The sequence below is a fragment of the Staurois parvus genome, unplaced genomic scaffold (genome assembly GCF_062004578.1).
Source record: "Staurois parvus isolate SC_StPar_1 unplaced genomic scaffold, SC_StPar_1.0 ptg000178l, whole genome shotgun sequence".
Taxonomy (NCBI): domain Eukaryota; kingdom Metazoa; phylum Chordata; class Amphibia; order Anura; family Ranidae; genus Staurois; species Staurois parvus.
In genome coordinates this window covers 3,226,293-3,243,435 of record NW_028317974.1, presented here as the reverse complement: position 1 = coordinate 3,243,435, position 17,143 = coordinate 3,226,293, and the positions used below count along the sequence as shown (strand labels likewise).

At 38.1% G+C, this 17,143-nt stretch overlaps 1 protein-coding gene across 1 annotated transcript in view; it reads left to right on the top strand.

The window, feature by feature from the left end:
• SPTLC1 (serine palmitoyltransferase long chain base subunit 1) overlaps window positions 1-15,646 on the top strand; it is a 127,924-nt gene extending 112,278 nt beyond the window's left edge. Inside the window, exons 13-15 of the mRNA XM_089677153.1 lie at window positions 3,801-3,918; window positions 6,319-6,392; window positions 9,810-15,646. Of these exons, the coding sequence (XP_089533279.1) occupies window positions 3,801-3,918; window positions 6,319-6,392; window positions 9,810-9,903 (286 nt within the window). The 3' untranslated portion in view covers window positions 9,904-15,646. The remainder of the gene's footprint in view (window positions 1-3,800; window positions 3,919-6,318; window positions 6,393-9,809) is intronic.
• Window positions 15,647-17,143: the final 1,497 nt, after the last annotated feature.

Genomic DNA, 17,143 nt, shown 5'->3' with positions numbered 1-17,143 from the left:
CCATTCAATCACGTTTTTGGGGGTTTTTTAGGTTTTTTTTTTGTTTTTTTGTTTTTTTTTTTAGAAAATCGGATGAAAGAGTTTTTACATCTTTTGGGTACATCCATTTTACATTCATTTTCTAATGAATTTCTAAGTTTTGGAACAATTATAAATTGAATTGGTCAAAAATTGATTGATCGATCCGAGTTCTATTTGAAGAATAGCTGGTTGCTAAGGAGCAGGTTAGCAAGCCAGCTGCCATGTCCTTAACAGATGAGTCATCAGCTGTCAGTGGGGTTCCCTGCTGACAGCTGAATGTAAGACAAAAACATTGCCGCAATCAAAAAATTGTTAAAAAAAAAAGCATGGGGTCCCTCCCCCAATCCATACCAGAACCTTTCGGTCAAATTTTGTAAAAAAGACCCTATCTAAGCATGCAGTCTGGCAGGTATGAAAAGGGGAAGCCAGCGAGCCCCCCCTCCCACCCAACCATACCAGGCCACATGCCCTAAGTATGCGGGGGAGGGGGGATTCTGCGCCCCTCCCAAACAGCACCTAGTCTTCATGTTGATGGGGAGAAGGGCCTTTTCCCCACAACCTTGGCCGGTGGTTGTGGGGGTCTGTGGGCTGGGGACTTATCGGAAGCCCCCTTTGACAAGTACCCTTATTCACCAAGAAAAAAGTGTAGTGTAAAAAAAGACAGTAGGCAGTTTTTCACAATTTTTTTTTTTTTTTCAAAAACAGAAAAAGTTGGCGTTGGGTTGGCGGTGGTGGGGAGCATTGTGATTGACGATGGATCTACACCAAAAACTGCCTACTGTCTTTTTTTTTTTTTTGGTAAATGAATAGGGGTATGTACCGCATACTCATTCATTTTTTTTTTGGGGGGGGGGGGCATGGGATCCTTTGTTAAAGGGGGCTTTCAGACTCCGAAAAGCCCACCTGCCCATAGACTCCCACAACCACCGTCCAGGGTTGTAGGGAAGAGGCCCTTGCCCCCATCAACATGGTGCTCATCCACTGTTTTTATTTGTTGTGGGGTTCCCCTTAAAAAAACAATTCCAGACCTGAAGGGCCGGGTATGGATTGGGGGGTCATTAGAAAAGGTCATTGTAAAAACTGAACTCCAGATCTGGTTTTCTAACAAAAAAAAAAAGTGACTGAATGGATGAAAAAAAAATAAACGCTTAGTGATGCTGAGAAAAATGTGTCAAGTAAGGACAAAAGTCAATATGGAAACATGTGGTTTTATGTACGGTTAAGGTTTCATTGCAATGAGAATTTGAAAGTTTGAATTTAATGGTGAAAATACGCAGAACACTGTGATATAGAGCTTCAAAGAAAGCCAATTCTGACCACCTGTCCTTTTTTTAAGCATATTTCCTTTTCATTTTTTTTACACCTTCTGTTATCTGTGATTAACAGCAATATGGTCTTAGATTGCAGACACAATTGTCAAATATCCTTTTGAACTAAAAGCAAGTTCTTCTGTGTAAGTGGTGTTCTTCTCTCACTGAGGTTGTTTTGGCTTAAAGCCTTAGGCAACTGCAGTCTTCACAAGAAATGTGGCAGATGTCTCCAATCCCATTTGACCCACCAAAAACTTTCAGCAATCCTCTCCTAGCTGTCTGTAATTTTTCCTTGAGCTTCATTAATGACTCAGGATCGCCTGGAGGTAGTGGGAAACTTCAGACTACTTATAGGAATAATGGTCCAGGAGCATTATCCTCTACTTTAAGGCTGCTGGTGAGGTCACCGTTCAGTCATCATCACATTCCTTCTGACCCTGTGCAGTATTCTCTAATCATTGTAATCTTGGACACTCCAGGGAGTACAGGAACTCTAGAAGTTATGTGTTAACAGCTTGAAAAATGCAAAACAAAACTCAGCAAGTGAGCTTGAACTACAAAATAATTCAGTAAAAATGACCTGCTTTGAATTTCAAACATACAGTTTCCATATGCTGACTACAGAATGTAGTACAGTTTTAATTGGCACTTGGAGATTTACTAAAACTGGAGAGTGCAAATACTGGTGCAGCTCTGCATAGAAGCCAATCAGCTTCCAAGTTTTATTGTCAAAGCTTAATTGAACAAGCTGAAGTTAGAAGCTGATTGGCTGCCATGCATAGCTGTACCAGTTTGGTAAATCTCCCCCTTAGTGACTGGGTAATAAATTATCATCCATCACTGTGCTGGACATTTCTTTTCTTAAGGTTTGCCACTACCAAAAACAGTGATTTTCACACATTAACAGTGTTGTGTTTCTGAAACCCAAGTAGAAAAAATCTGTTTACAATAAAAGGAGTCGTTAGTTGCCTGAACTGGCAGAATAAAAAGGCATTGCCATGACCCCCTTTACTCCTGATGTACACAGATTATAATATATTGAAACAAAGCCAGATTTATTTTTATCTTCTGGTATAATAAAAGGAATAGAAACAAAGCATTATATTTTTCAAAAGATGCCATTTTAATTAAAAATGCTTTACGTTTACAAGTATATTATATACATTTATAGCAAAGTTTTTCTCTTGGCAGTTGTGTTTTACTGATGTAGCAGCTAATACCAGGCCCACTGGCTTGGAGCACATTTTTTGTTCTTATTCAGGAATGCCTGTTTCTTTTCCCAGTTGCTCAACTGAAAGCATAATTAGCATGTTTGTTTGTTATGCTGATTGATTTGACAACTTGAATGAAAGCATTTCAGTGTATGTTTTTAGTGGAATTCCAGTTTTTACTTCATTTTATATAGTTAGTTTGTGCCAAGCTGACCTAAATGGACTATTTCCAAAACAGAATGATGCAGCTGCTGTGTGCACTGTAATGGACTGTATAGTAGCATTGGCCACATACAGTAATCGTGTTCCAGCGTCAGTACTGGCAATTCCCCTTCTCTTGCCAGAATTAGATTGGGTTGGGCTTAATGCCTCTGCCATTCAGGAGAAGCCTTGTATTTTTATCAATGAATACAAGGCTTCCTCTGTTTGTCCAAAGTGGAAATCAAAATGTCCTGCCTGCCTCTCCACCTTAGCCAATCAGAGGAAACCTTGTATGGCTTGGCCCATACAAACGATTTAAAGTGAAACAAAACCTTGAATTCTACTTCAGTGTTGTTAATAATGAGAAGCCTTGATTCACATTCTGCTTTTGGGCTCAGAAAGTTTCCTGCTTCTGTGTACTGTTAATGTACTCTTTCCAGGGGCGGACTGACAACTCATGGGGCCCCTGGGCAATAGGGGATCATGGGGCCCCTATGTCCTTTTCCAAACTCAAAAAAGCCTATGAAAAAGGTACCAGGGGCATCTCATGGGGCCCCCTACTGACCCCAGGCCCTCGGGCAGTGCCCGAGTTTCCAAATGGTCAGTCCGCCCCTGACTCTTTCCTATTACTAGTATGTGTTCAAAGATAAATTAGATTTTACACTAAATTCCCCTATGCTTGTGTTCCCTTTTTGTAATAACTTTCTGCCACTCTGTTTTCAAATAACAGGATTATTATCCCATTTTTTTTTTTTATTAGATTGCTTGAAGGTCTGAATGTTTAGATGGATTAATATTGTATCTAAATGAAACTATTAGTGTGTACTTTGGATTTCATGTGGCACTGCTATATGGGGGAACGTACTTGAGATAATATGCAGATAGGGGCATTCCAATAACACCAGAAGGCTCTGGTAGAAAAAAAATGTCTTACCACTTCATGAAAACAAGTCCAGTAAGCTTAGCCATACATCTAGAAGATGCCTTTTCCTTTTATATTTCGATAAACAAAGTTTTTCTGTAAATAATCCTGTGACTTTGTATTGGTTTTATTCAGTATTCAGGGTTTGAAAGTTGTGGGAGAGAGCTTCTCCCCTGCATTTCATCTGCAGTTAGAGAACAGCTCCGGATGCCGGGAAAAAGATACGAAACTGCTACAAGATATTGTAGATCATGTAAGTGCTGTAAATGACCATTGATTTATACTCTGACTGATTGTAAACTCCCACATATGTACAAAGACAAAGTATTATAATAACTGACACTAATCATTGCCAGATCCAGCAGATTTTTCCTTGACCCTTTCAACCATATCCTTTGAGACTAGTGTTGTGATTTTACACAGAAATACCCCTTGCCATAGGATGATGAAATGTGATCCCTCTCCCATGATATAGGCTGTAGTTTTTGTGTCATACTGTGGTTTTCTTTAATAAATGGCTTGGCTAAATCATTGTTGACTTCAGCTGGGAATGAGGATCAATACACACCCGCAACCTTGTTTGATTGAAACTGGGTATAATAAGGATTAATGTGAAAGTGAGTTTAGTGTTGTCATTACTTCCCAAAAGGCGACCAGCTTGCAACCTCAAAGTCTTAGTCTCTCTAGTATATGTCAAGTCCATAAAGTGTGCAGAGAAACCTCCTGATACCCAACAGCTTAGAATGAGATGCTGTTTCCTAAAATGTGAAGGTTGTAGATTATGGAGTTGGGTTTTTGGAGGTGAGGTTAGTTAAAGGGAATGTATTGTCACCCAGGTACCTTTCTGAGTGAGGCTAGTGTTGTCTAATTCAAGGGCAGTGACGTACAGCAGATGACAAATCCATATTTATTATAATGCAATATGGATTTACGTTATTTGAAAATGTTCTTGAAGTTGTAAAATAAGTCCTAGCATGCTCTGGCCAGAGAGTGATCTATAGGCTAAATAATATAAAAGTAAATCCTTTTGCTCTCCCTCAGGAAATATACTTTGTTTATATCAGTACAGCCATAATTCTTTTGGCATGTTGGAGCTTAATAAAGTTGAATAGCCTGCTGGGACTTTTAATTTCATAACTCTACAACAGGTCATCAGTATACTGCAAAGAATCAATTTATATTATTGATCAGATGCATCTGTTCAACAGCAAATTCCTTTATGCCCTTCAAGCATGTAGACCAGCCTTTTTCAACCAATGTGGCCAGGCACCCTGGAATGCCTTGAGGTTTCTTCAGGGGTGCCTTTGCAAAATATCTACAAATTTCCCAAAACTTGTATACAAGCCTGCCTTATAGTTACATGAAGCCACAGGTTTTCAATGTGCACCATTTTGACCTAGCCGCTAGCATCCTGACAACCAATGACATCAGTTGATAAGGAGGATGTCTGTTGCCTGCATAGCATCCTTGTTTGACCCCCCCACCCCACCCCTCTCTGCCAGTGCTGGGGCCACATTAGCTCAGTGATGGAGAAAAACTGGGGAAATAGAGAAACACTGGAATACTAGTCAGTACATGTGTGCTAAAGTGTATTTGCTTTGGAAGAATAAATCCCCTCTAATGTTGGGTGTCCTACATGTGTGGATGTTGCTGCATTGTACAAAACTATTAGAATAATTGTTTACATTTTAGAATGGGGTACCTCGGGGCTGTCCATCATTTTTAAAGGGTGCCTTGACTAAAAAAAGGTTGAGAAACACTAATCTAGAAAACCAGCAAAGGAGAGCTGGGCAGAATGTTATCGTAGGAAAGGCTAAGGGAAAGAGCCAGGAGGGGAGCTCCCTTTTTTTTTTTTCTTCTTTTTTTTTTTTTTTTTTTTTTTTTTTTGTAATACAATCGGTACAATTTTTTGTTTTCTGAATTGGTACTTCCTTAAAATTAATTTTTTGAATAACTGTTTAAAACAGTCAAGTTTCACAAGTTTTAGTCCCTTTGGTATTATAAGGAAACTAAGAAATGATCTATGGCATCTTTTTTCAGTTTGCAATGATGAAGTGCAGTATTTGTCATATTATTACAAGACTTGAATTCCTTAGGGAATTCTCTTTTTTTTTTCTTCTTTTTTTAATCTAAGGATATTTCTGATTGCTAAATCTGCCATACATTGTTAACTTTCCCACAAACGTTGTGGATAGAGGAATCCTCCATCATTCCCCATCCCTCAACCACCCCCCACCCCCGGGATATTGTATTCTTAAAGCAGCACCTGCCACTGTCCCAATACATTGATCAAGAAAAGTTTTCCAAAACATCCCTTCATCAGAAGTTGATCAAACTTCTGTCTAGCGGGGATGGGCACAAGCTGATTGGAATTCAGCTGGTCCTTGCTGCTTTCCCAGCCGAATTTTCATCAGTGTATGACCAGCTTTAGGATGTTCATAGACCTTGACATATATCCCAAGGTCACTCGACAAACAAACACTTACCAGGGAGCAGCACAGGTGGATAGTTAGTGCTCCTTTCACTTACCTCGAGGATTGAGGACAGTAGTCATTGGACTAGGAATAAGAGACATAGCATATATGATGCATTGCCCTATTTGCTGTGTGATATCTTTTTATAATACCTTAATCACAACTAATTTTTCGTGCAGTGCATGAATAGGAAAATTGCCTTAACCCAAGCTCGTTATTTGGAAAAAGAAGAAAAATATCTTCCACCGCCAAGGTTAGTATTTGTAGTTTTAATAGTTGTATTTTCAGTGGGGATTGTTATTGCTTTAATGCTAAAAACAAACATTCAAAATTAAAGGGATGTTGTATCGGTTTTATCTAATGCTAAACCAGGTAGATTTATTATGATTTAATGATCAAATATGTATGACTAAAGAAAACTCTATAGCTTTCTGTCTGCAGAATGGACATTTGCCTAATTACAGGACTATTATTCTTACTGAAAGCATACACGTCTGCACACCTATAGTAAGCTATAAACCGTTTATTAACTAAAAAGTATTATGTTGTTTCTACCCAATGAGTCTGTATATGCAGTAAAGCATGCTTGTTATACTCACAATGGAACCTAAGGGGTTAATCATCTGCATTGTGTAAAAATACTGTTTGGTCCTGACTTCTCTGATCCTCCCCTTCTTCCAGTGCCCCCTCTTATCTCTTGATAAGACATATATCGTGTGGAGACACTCTGCACATTCTCAGTTTGGTGTGTATTGATAGAGACCAAACTGAGAATGTGATCAGCACAGGGTCAATCAGCTCTGTCCAAACAGAGGTCAGGGGTTCTGCATCCTCCTAGAGCAGAAGGAAAACTCCTATCAGTGTTTAGCAGAACACTGGTTAAAGTTTGTAGAAGTCACAAGACTGCTCTAACTGCTGATGAGAAAAGGTATTTGGCAGTTTACATTTACTAAAATAATTGCATTTCCATTTTCTGTGTACTTTGGAAGACCAGATAGAGTGAATGCAGGCTCCTGGGTTTATTAACACTTTAACTGTTGTACCTGCTTTAAAATAAGGCATTTTTGCTGCAATCTGTCACCCACTATATTGTTTTTCACATTCAAGCAACCAAACAATTCACACCTCTTTAATTTGATTAAAACCACAAGAATGCCAGCTGAAAAACCTTTTCAATCAATATCCACCCCAGTTTTAATTATTCCGTCTATGAAAATGAGAACAGTGGAAAATGTAGGTGTTGGATTGCTTTGGACCAATCAGTTCTATGCAATCATGTTTTCAATTTAAAGCTGACGTAAGCTTCCAAACTAGCAAAGTCCATGCCAGCCTCCATTTTCTTTAGAGCTGCCTTCAGAGATCCCAATAGCTGTACATTTCAAACTGTTCTTCACGTTTACTGTCTGGATAAAACAAAAATGACTTTCTAGTTTTAATATTTTTAACTTTGGTAGTCTTACATGGGCTTGATTAGCATTCCTTTAATCTTATTCTTACTATGTAGTAGTGGTTTTTGTAAGAAGTTAAAGTGTATCTAGCACTGGGTATAGTCCACCATCCAAATGACAGGCCGTACACCAAAGGCATCCAATTTCAGCCTCGCAATGGTAAAGCCCTGCTGTGGGTGAAACATGTTGAGGGCACGGCTTTGGATGGGAGTGAGCAGTGTGCAGTAAACCTTGGCTCGAGTTGACCACCTTTGAATTACGGCCCCTTGCTTGGATGGTGGATTACAGTGGCGCAAGAGCTGACTTCAAGGCCTTGACACCCGGCTGATTTCAGGGAATCAAAGTGGATACACGCCAGCCTGTGAGAGGTGAAAGGGTTGAGTTTGTCTTACAGCACTAGTGTAGGTTTGGTCAACAATTCACTTATGTTCTGTATTGTCTCCCTTCACCAGGAGGACCCAGTGGTGAAGGCAGTGTTAATCAGTAGGCTGGTGCAGTCTGTCAGGCTTTTCGGGCCATTTCACATGACATGCATTTCAGTGGTTTTTTTTCTGCCTCCAAAACGCACAGAAAGTAGGTAATATGGTTGTCATAGTTTACATCAGTGCTTGCAGTTCCAGTGTGTTCCAGTTGCAGAAAAAAAAAGTAGAACAGGCTACATTTTTCCTGCACAGAACTGCACTGAAACTATGGTAAAACGCATCAAAAATGCACTGGAATGCACATGTCCTTATTTACATTGAAGAAAAAGAGGGGGGGGAATAAATGAACCGGAACGCATCAAAAAAGTGCATGTGAAAACTTATCCGGAACGCATCTGGACTGCGTTTCTATGGTGTGGAACTTCACTCTCTGTCAACATGGACTATTTTTAATCCTCATACTGCTAGCATTAATAAATGAATAGGAAAGTATATCATATTTATTTGTTTTAAACTACTACTTTTTTTTTTTTTATATACATTTCATTAGTTACTTCCTGGTTTCCATGCCTAGACATTACATCCCAGGAGTCTTCAGGAGGGGAGGGAGGGTTCTCAGCTCAGCCAATGACTGAGCTAGGGGCAGGTGGATTCCAGGAAGTAAATGCTCAATGGATCATATGCCCTTACTCAAGATGGCTATTGCCAGAAATGCCAGGGTGCATTATTTCAAAATGATTTCTCAGAAAAATAAAGCATAGAGAGATGGATGGGTGAGTTTGCTCTGAATTTTAACTATGAATTAAATAGCATTTTTGCTTTGTGGTGCTCAGATGCAGTGCAGTTCCACTTTAACATTGCACTCAATGTTTCAGCCACTGTGACAAGAAGCCATACCAACCAAATGTATAGGGATGTTTCAACTTTGTACATTCTTTCAAATGTGTTATTAAGAGGGTGCTTGTCATGGGCTCAAAATGCATTCCAAGCACCTTTTAAAGTGATATTAATGGTTCAGATTTTTAAAATTTTTTTTCCAAAAGAATAATAAAAAAGCCATGCTCAATTACCTGCTTTGTGCAATGGATTTGCACAGAGCGGCCCAAATCCTCCTCTCTGGTCCCCCGACAGCACTCATGGCTCCTCGCCCAACAACTTCCTGTGGGGGCACTGGTGTATGTTCGCTCCCGAGCCCCACTCTATGCGTTCATAAGACACTTAGAATCATGGCTTGGCCCTGCCCCTGCTCTCTCCTCACTGGCTGTGATTGACAGCCAATGGCTCCCACTGCTTTCTCAGCCAATGAGGAGAGGGAGACCAGGAACAGCCAAGGATCCCGTGCATATTGCTTTATCAAGAGGGGGCTCAGGTGAGTGTTGGGGGGCTGCTGCACACAGAATATTTTTTACCTTTATTCATAGAAAGCATGAAGTTAAAAAAAAAAAAAACCTTGAGCCTTTACAATCACTTTAAATGCTAGTGAAGAAAATGTGTTTAATATCTAAATTGGTAGTCTGGATGGTAAACACCAGGGGTCAATACAGCAGTGACACTTCAGTGTTGGTTCAGGATTGATTGACTCTAGAGTTGTCTCATCATAAATCTATATAAAAACATAGATGCACTGTACCAGAAAATCTTCTGGACAGATAAACTCTTATAGTCTGTGTACATGTCATATTTAAACATCTGTTATATTGTCTTAAAACGTCAGTATTTAAAAGCAGCCTGTCAATAGATGCAGCATCATTTGTCTCATGTACTATGTGGCTCATATTTTCTCTTTTGGGTGTTTTGCAGCCTACGAGTGATAGTCACAGTAGAACAATCAGATGAAGAACTGGATACAGCTGCCTCTGTGATCAAGCAAGCTACATCTTTAATACTAAATTAAATTGTTTTTAGGGGACAATGCATCTCTCATAATTTTGAGCTTGTCCTGATGTTGGTAATCTCTTCAACGGTATAAGGAATCCACACAGAGGTGCTTGCATATCTAATGATGAAATGTTAGAGCAGCGTACATTCCGGGACTAAGGGGGAGAATGGGCAGCCAAACTGCCGAACAAATATAGCAGAAAACCAAATCATGGTACATGCACTTATGTTGTTGTGTGCCTTTTTTTTTACTGCTGTTACGCTGTGATTTTTCTACTTTTTTTGAATAACTGTTTACAGAAAAAAAGGTGACTTATTCCCTATCGTATATCTGCAAGTGCACGATAGCATCACTTTGGAAATTTTAATGTTTTTTTTTTAAGCTCACAAAATGCCCTTAATGTAATGAAATTTCAGTTTTTTTTATTACAAAATATAAATGTGGAAATGTAAATATAATTAGCTGTATATTAATATACAGATGTATACCCATTTGGAGATGTATAATGCACTGATTTCGGGGTTTTTTTCATTCACTGCTTCCAATTAAAACCAAGAATAATTTGATTTGTTAATTTTGTTTGTGTAAAAAATAGGGATTTACAAATTTTTATAAACTAATGCATTTTTCCTGCATCATAGTCTTCTATCATCACTTTTTATAATGCTACTGTAAGCTCCATTTTTGGTGTAAAACACTGTGATTTCATTATGCTTGAAAGTGACAAGTCGCTGCCACAGACTTCTAGTGAACTATTTACAATTCCATCAGCTTTAACTATAGTATAGAGTCTGCAGTTATAGCACAAAGTTATCCGGGCCCTCCTGCAAGTGATAACATTCAAACAGTGTTTTGTTTTTACAGGCCTATTGATTAAACCAATGAGGGAAGTGTATTCAAAAACATATTAGTTAGCTATGATTTTTTTTTAATGCATTAAGTGTGAATTATCAATGTTTGCTGACCCAGTCAGTACTGTTGGGAAGACCTAGAATAGTAGACTTAAACATGCTGCAAGTAATAAAGCATTGCATTTTTTCACAGATGTGTTCTGTTGGTATCTGTGTACCTTTTAATTTCTGTTAATTTTATAGGAAACAGATTTCAGTCTGTACTACACAGATTGTTGGTAAATTCAGTGTAGGGACAGTGTTTGTGTATTTCCACTTTTGCAGCCAAATTTGAGAAAAACCCATTATATGTTTGCTATGTGTTCCCATTCACTTACAATACTTATAATTTTTTTTGTATGTTCCTTCTAAGTGTTTGCTCGGCGCAGGCATCTGTTGGATTATACGCAACTAGCCACTTGGAGAAATTTGAAATGAAAGAAAACTCAGTATGTGTCCCCTGACAAAGAGGGACACATGGAGTTTCCCCTCATTAACATAACATGCAGAAACCCAGCTCCTAGGTCACTTTCAATGTTTTTTTAATTACATTTTCAGTAAACAAATGAAGTACACATGAAGAAGATATGAAAGTACAATAGACTAAATCATCTGGTTACAATTACATAACAAGATGCATGAATAAGAATAGTCCCTGAATGCTGAGTAGAAAGCCGATGACAAAGTCCCTCATGACTTGACCAGCAGACCCAGAGGGTCCATTATCTCCAGTATTATGCTGTCTGATACTTAGGATATCAAAAAGTTATCCATAGGTAATGCAAAGTCTCAAAAAACCATGTGTAAATCGATGAAGATAAGTCAATGAGGGTATAGTAGACAAAGGAAGAAAGAAAAGTAGTGGGAGGGGAAGGCATCCGCTCCAAAGCCGGTAGAAATGTTTCTAGTTCAGTATTACCTGTCAAGTATCCGATTCAAGGATCTCACGTTTTTTCAAACAAAGGCAGCCTCTCATTTAAGAGTGCCGATAGGCATTCAATGATCATGACCCAAGACATCTTTGTCTTCAATAATTCTCACTGAACCATTGGAGACTGCCATGATCTAGCTATAGTGATTCAGTTCCTAGATCTTTATCCTTTGTTAGGGCAGACAGCAGTCAAATCTAGTTAACAACTGATAATGAGATCTCCCAGCACAGTATAGACAAGGGTTACATTAACATCCAGGATCCCTCTGCATGGCAGAGGAAAACTTCATTTTTTGAGTTTACATGTGAGAGCAAGTAAATGCATGGCAAGACGTTATACGAGAACATGTAACAAATAGAAGGTAGGTGCCATCCCAGTTTGGCTGCAAAAGTGGAAATATACTTTAACCAAACTAAATGCTGAACAGATGCCAGTGGGACATGTTGTATAGCCTTTAGTCCCTATTTCTTTTAGCACTGAGACTAAAGTTTCCTCCACAATGAGGAATTCAGTGACGTGCAATATTGAACTAAGCAATAATAGGACCCTGTCTGACCAAAAACACGGGTTTACATCCACACACCTAAAACTTTACAGGAACAGCACCGTACTTTTGTAAACAGAAGACTTTTTTTTTTTTTTTTTTGGAAGGATTAGCCTTTTTAAAATACCCAGGGATTCTGAGCTACTTTATAAATATAATCTCTTACCTCTACATTCTCCTGTGATTTCAAAATTATTATTATTATTATACAGGATTTATCTAGCGCCAACAGTTTGCTGTATTGTCTCCCGTTATACTGTAAAGCACTGAGCAATGATACAGTTCCATACAAGAGGGATAGGAGGGCCTGATCCTTGGAGCTTACAACTATTATCATAGACCCAGGCCAGTGTAAGCACTACTTTGTATACATTCAAACTGTCTGCTGTTTGCACTGTACAAAAACTTCAGCATGCCTCAGACCATGACATAGAGAGAGGAGGCACCAAGAACACCTCTGGTTGTATATTCTGCTTTTCACAATTGGCTGCCTACAATCATGTAGGATAGGGCATGCCAAGGGGGTTGGCCTAGTGTGTATTTAAACTCATGTGAGATCTACCTGCTTCTAGCAGTTTGTAATCTAATCCCCTAGCGATTACTTAAAAATACTTTGAATATTTATAATTCAAAAAGGACTAATGTATGACTTCTGGCATTTAAGATGCTAAATCTGGTTATGTCTTCATTGTACTGTTAAACAGTACAGACTACAGGCAGGCTATATGTAAAAGGGCAATGTTTACAATGGCCTGAACCGGAGATTATTGATCTTGTTACAAACAGAACAGTTAAAGGTATGAAATTTCTGCAACATTGCAAAATGTCCCTGACTATATTAAAAGAGCTAATGTATGTTAAAAGTACAGTTATCCTTTAAAAGCAAAGTTGTTTGCTTTTACCAGATCAGACTTGCCATGTTATGTAGCTCTGAGAGTATGTTCTCAGGGAAGTCTGCCATGAGTGAGCCAGTGCAAAAAGTGTTGTTTTTTTTTTTTTTTGTTATTTTAAAGCTGTTTAACAATTTTTGATAAGAACATACAAGACAGAAGAGCCAGTGTAAAACTTTTTAATTATGGGTGTGTAAATTATGGCAGGGAAGTGCTTCAGTAACTGACATACAAGATGGCCTTTATGAAGTTTAATCCCTGTGAGAATAATATTTCAAACCAAGCTATTTTGTTATATTTTTACAAATCAAAGTAAGAAAGTCTACATATGTTACTTTTTGACAGTTTTCATGGTCTGTGCCTAGACCTGAAAATGCGTGATAGAAGGAACATCGAAATTTCAACTAAGGATCATTTGTTCAAAGAAAAAAAAAATAGAACAATAGCTAATATCAGTATATCTTAAGACTTTGATGTCTATAAATACATTTCAGAATACTAAAGATTTTGGGATGCGATCTGTTATAATGGAGTCTGTTGGACCACTATGCCAGAGTCATGGGACTAAAATCCCAAGTCAGAGGGTACTATCTGCATTGGACTACAAGTGTAGACTGCAGCATACACTGCCATAGAGTACTCCTATGTGTTTTTAGTGATATTGCCTAATTATTACTTCAGAGCACATTGTTATAACTAGTACTTTAAGGCAGATGTATATTTAAGAACTACCAGTTGCTCATATTTCTTGTTTCTGTGTAAATTATTGTTCACTTTTAGAAAAGTTCACACACACACACATATATATATATATATATATACATATATATATAATCCTCCATAATCACAAAAGTGATCTTGAACTGTAAGGGGATTTTGTAATACCTAATGACCCTTATTTATGAATTTGTGCAGTATATTGAGTGCTGAGCCATGCATCCTGAGATAGTTCTTCGCTGTGGCTACCATTCGAGTCCTGTAATGCGTAAAAGCCATTGGTTAAAACGTGTACTTAATATAATTTGTTCCATTACACTATACTTTTTTAAATATAGTATCAAACCATGGTTCAGGTTTTTTTTCTGGCCCTTTAATTATAAAAGTAAGAAAAAAGCTGCTGTGTTTTCTTAGACACATTGACTTTTTTTTGTTAATTTTTATTAGGTATGTTCCTTGTTTATAACCAAATGTGGTAAAAGAAAGATAAAGCTTTTAAAGTCCTACTTCAGCCAAACTTTTTTTTTTTTTTAATTAAGTTTTGGATTGTTTTGGAGGGTTTTCAACATCTGTCGGGTTTTTATAGCGGTCTATATCTATGTCTGTGGGATTTTCCCCTCCCTTCACCCGATCATAAAACCAAATAACATTTTAATTGCTGTCTGTATTTTAATGTGTAGATTTTCCCCTATTTCCTGATTTTGCTTTGTCAAAGAGTAAAGTGGGGTACATTCTATGAGAAAATCAGACAAACTATCATCCAATTTTCCAAAAAGGTGCCCATCATGATGTACTCGACAACTGGTATTAACGTGTACAAAAAGTTTGTAGCGATAAAAGAAAACATTTCTTGTGTACAATTACATTTGTTCATGCCACCACCTTCCATGTTCTTTGCTTCTGACCATGTGCATGTTTTCCTTTTTGTTTATTTCCAGACATTGTGTTCATGTATGATACAAATCTAGCTTGCACCTTCATTTTTTTCATCCAAATAGTAGGAATCCCCTGTCAAAAGCACTATACTAACGAACAGAAAATCGGTCATTGTATAGAATTTTTCTTCCGATTTGATTATAGTGTGTACCAATCTTAACTGGGACAGGAAGTGAGGGATACTTATACATGACTATAGAGAGACGGCAATAACAACCTGACACAGGCATTACACTTTTCTACTACAGGCATACCTCGGTTTACGAACACCTCGGTTAACGTAATTTTTGGTTTACGAATGAAAATCCATAAAAAATAATGCCTCGGTTTATGAATTTTATTTTTACAATACGAAGCAAGTTTCCCCAGGATGCATTGCGCCTGGGAGGTTTATAGCATTGGCCCGTGCCTTTAAAGTGCACTTTATAAAACGTTTTGAACAGATAAGACTTTATTTGACTTTTTTTCTGACCTCCAGAACGGATTAATTGGTTTTCAATGCATTCCTATGGGAAACCAAGTTTCAGTTTATGACTTTTTCACAAAACGAAACGTCCCGGAGAACGCATTAAGTTCGTAAACTGAGGTACGCCTGTATATCCAAAACATTTTTTTACAAAATGGCTGAAAAGGAGTTTAAATAAATAATCAGATTGGCACTTGACCATAAATGATCGCAGTTTGGGGTATCCCAACACAAACCACCAAAATAAGCTTTTTGAAATGACTGAGTTTATTTTGTACTGTATATATGTTTGATTTTTTTTTTAATCATGTGCCTTTTGTTGCTGCTAAAAACTAGCTATAAATGAAATAAAACTTTGTTAAAATAAAGCAGTTACAAATCTATTCTGACTTTTGTCTTTACTTTAACTACTTTGCTGTCGATTCATGTTGAAAATATTCGTACAAGTGTTTTATATTCTTCAGATCTGCATGTGTTGATAAGGAATTTCATAGACTTTTGTGTTGTGTTGGCTAGTAGGTTCAATGGATGACTGTCCTATCTGTGATCTTTATAATTTTGAATATAAACAGAAAGCCCCTACTATTTTTTAGCTGATTTGATTTGGTTTCTGCTGCAGCCAATGATAGTCACAGCAGAATTGTGTGGATGATTTGCAATGAAATACTTATAGTACTTTTATTTGTAGAAGGGGAAGTATGGTCCTAAGTTTTATACTTATAAATGTCCTAACAACCCAAGATTTATTTGAATCTGTTCCTATCTTTTGCATTCATGGGGGTGATGTCTCAACAATATTGCGGATGTGTAACACATAATATCCTATAGTTTTGCTAATACAATATGGAGAATTGTAAATATAAAGATACAATTTTAGATGTTAATTGTTAGAGCTTTTTGGGTAAATGAAAATATACACTAATCAGCCATAACTTTATTGACCATCAACCTAATGAGTATGTCCCCCTTTTGCTGCCAGAACAGCCCTGACTTATCGAGGCGTGGACCGCACTAGGCCTCTGAAGGTATGCTGTGGTATCTGGTATCAAGCCATCAGTAGAAGATCATTTAAAGTGTAATGTCAGGCACTAACTCTAAAACGGTTCCCAAACTGTAATGCCTGAGCATTGACATTAACTATAGGCATCCATTGCCATCTGTCCCTCCTCACCCCTGAAGCCACTGGGAGCCAATCGTGACTGGACCAGAGCACCCTGAAAGTAGGAAAGTATAAGCAACTTTCTACAGAGTAGTTAGAGGTGGGGGGGGGGGTGGTAGCAAGTTTAAGATTAGATAATTAGAGCCTGGAATTCCACTTTTAGGTCCTGTAAGTTGCGAGGTGGATCCTCCATTGAGATAGATTGAGATCTTAAGAATTTAAATGCTTAGTCAAAACACCTCAAACCATTCTTGAGCCATTTTTGCAGTGTCGCAGGGTCCATTATCCTACTGAAAGAGGCCACTGCCATCAGGGAATAACATTTCCATGAATGGATGTCTTGGTCAGCAACATTGTTTAGGTAGGTGGTACGTTTCAAGTAACATACTGTACACATGAATGGCAGTACCCAAGATTGCCAAAGTCTCTGCCAGCTTGCCTTCTTTCCTTATGGCATTCTGTTGCCAGCTCTTTCCCAAGTAACGGATGCATACCCACCCAGGTATCCACACAATGCATAAAAAAAAATATATATATATTATAATATAATTATGGACCAGACCACCTTTTTCCATTGCTCTGTGGTCCAGTTCTGGTCCATGCTCACGTGCCCATTGTAGGCACCACATTAGTGCACCATGCCACCTATGCCACAATGAAAAATGTCTTCCCATTCACAGATACTGTGGATGGATCTGTGAATGGATGATGTGGCTGTGGA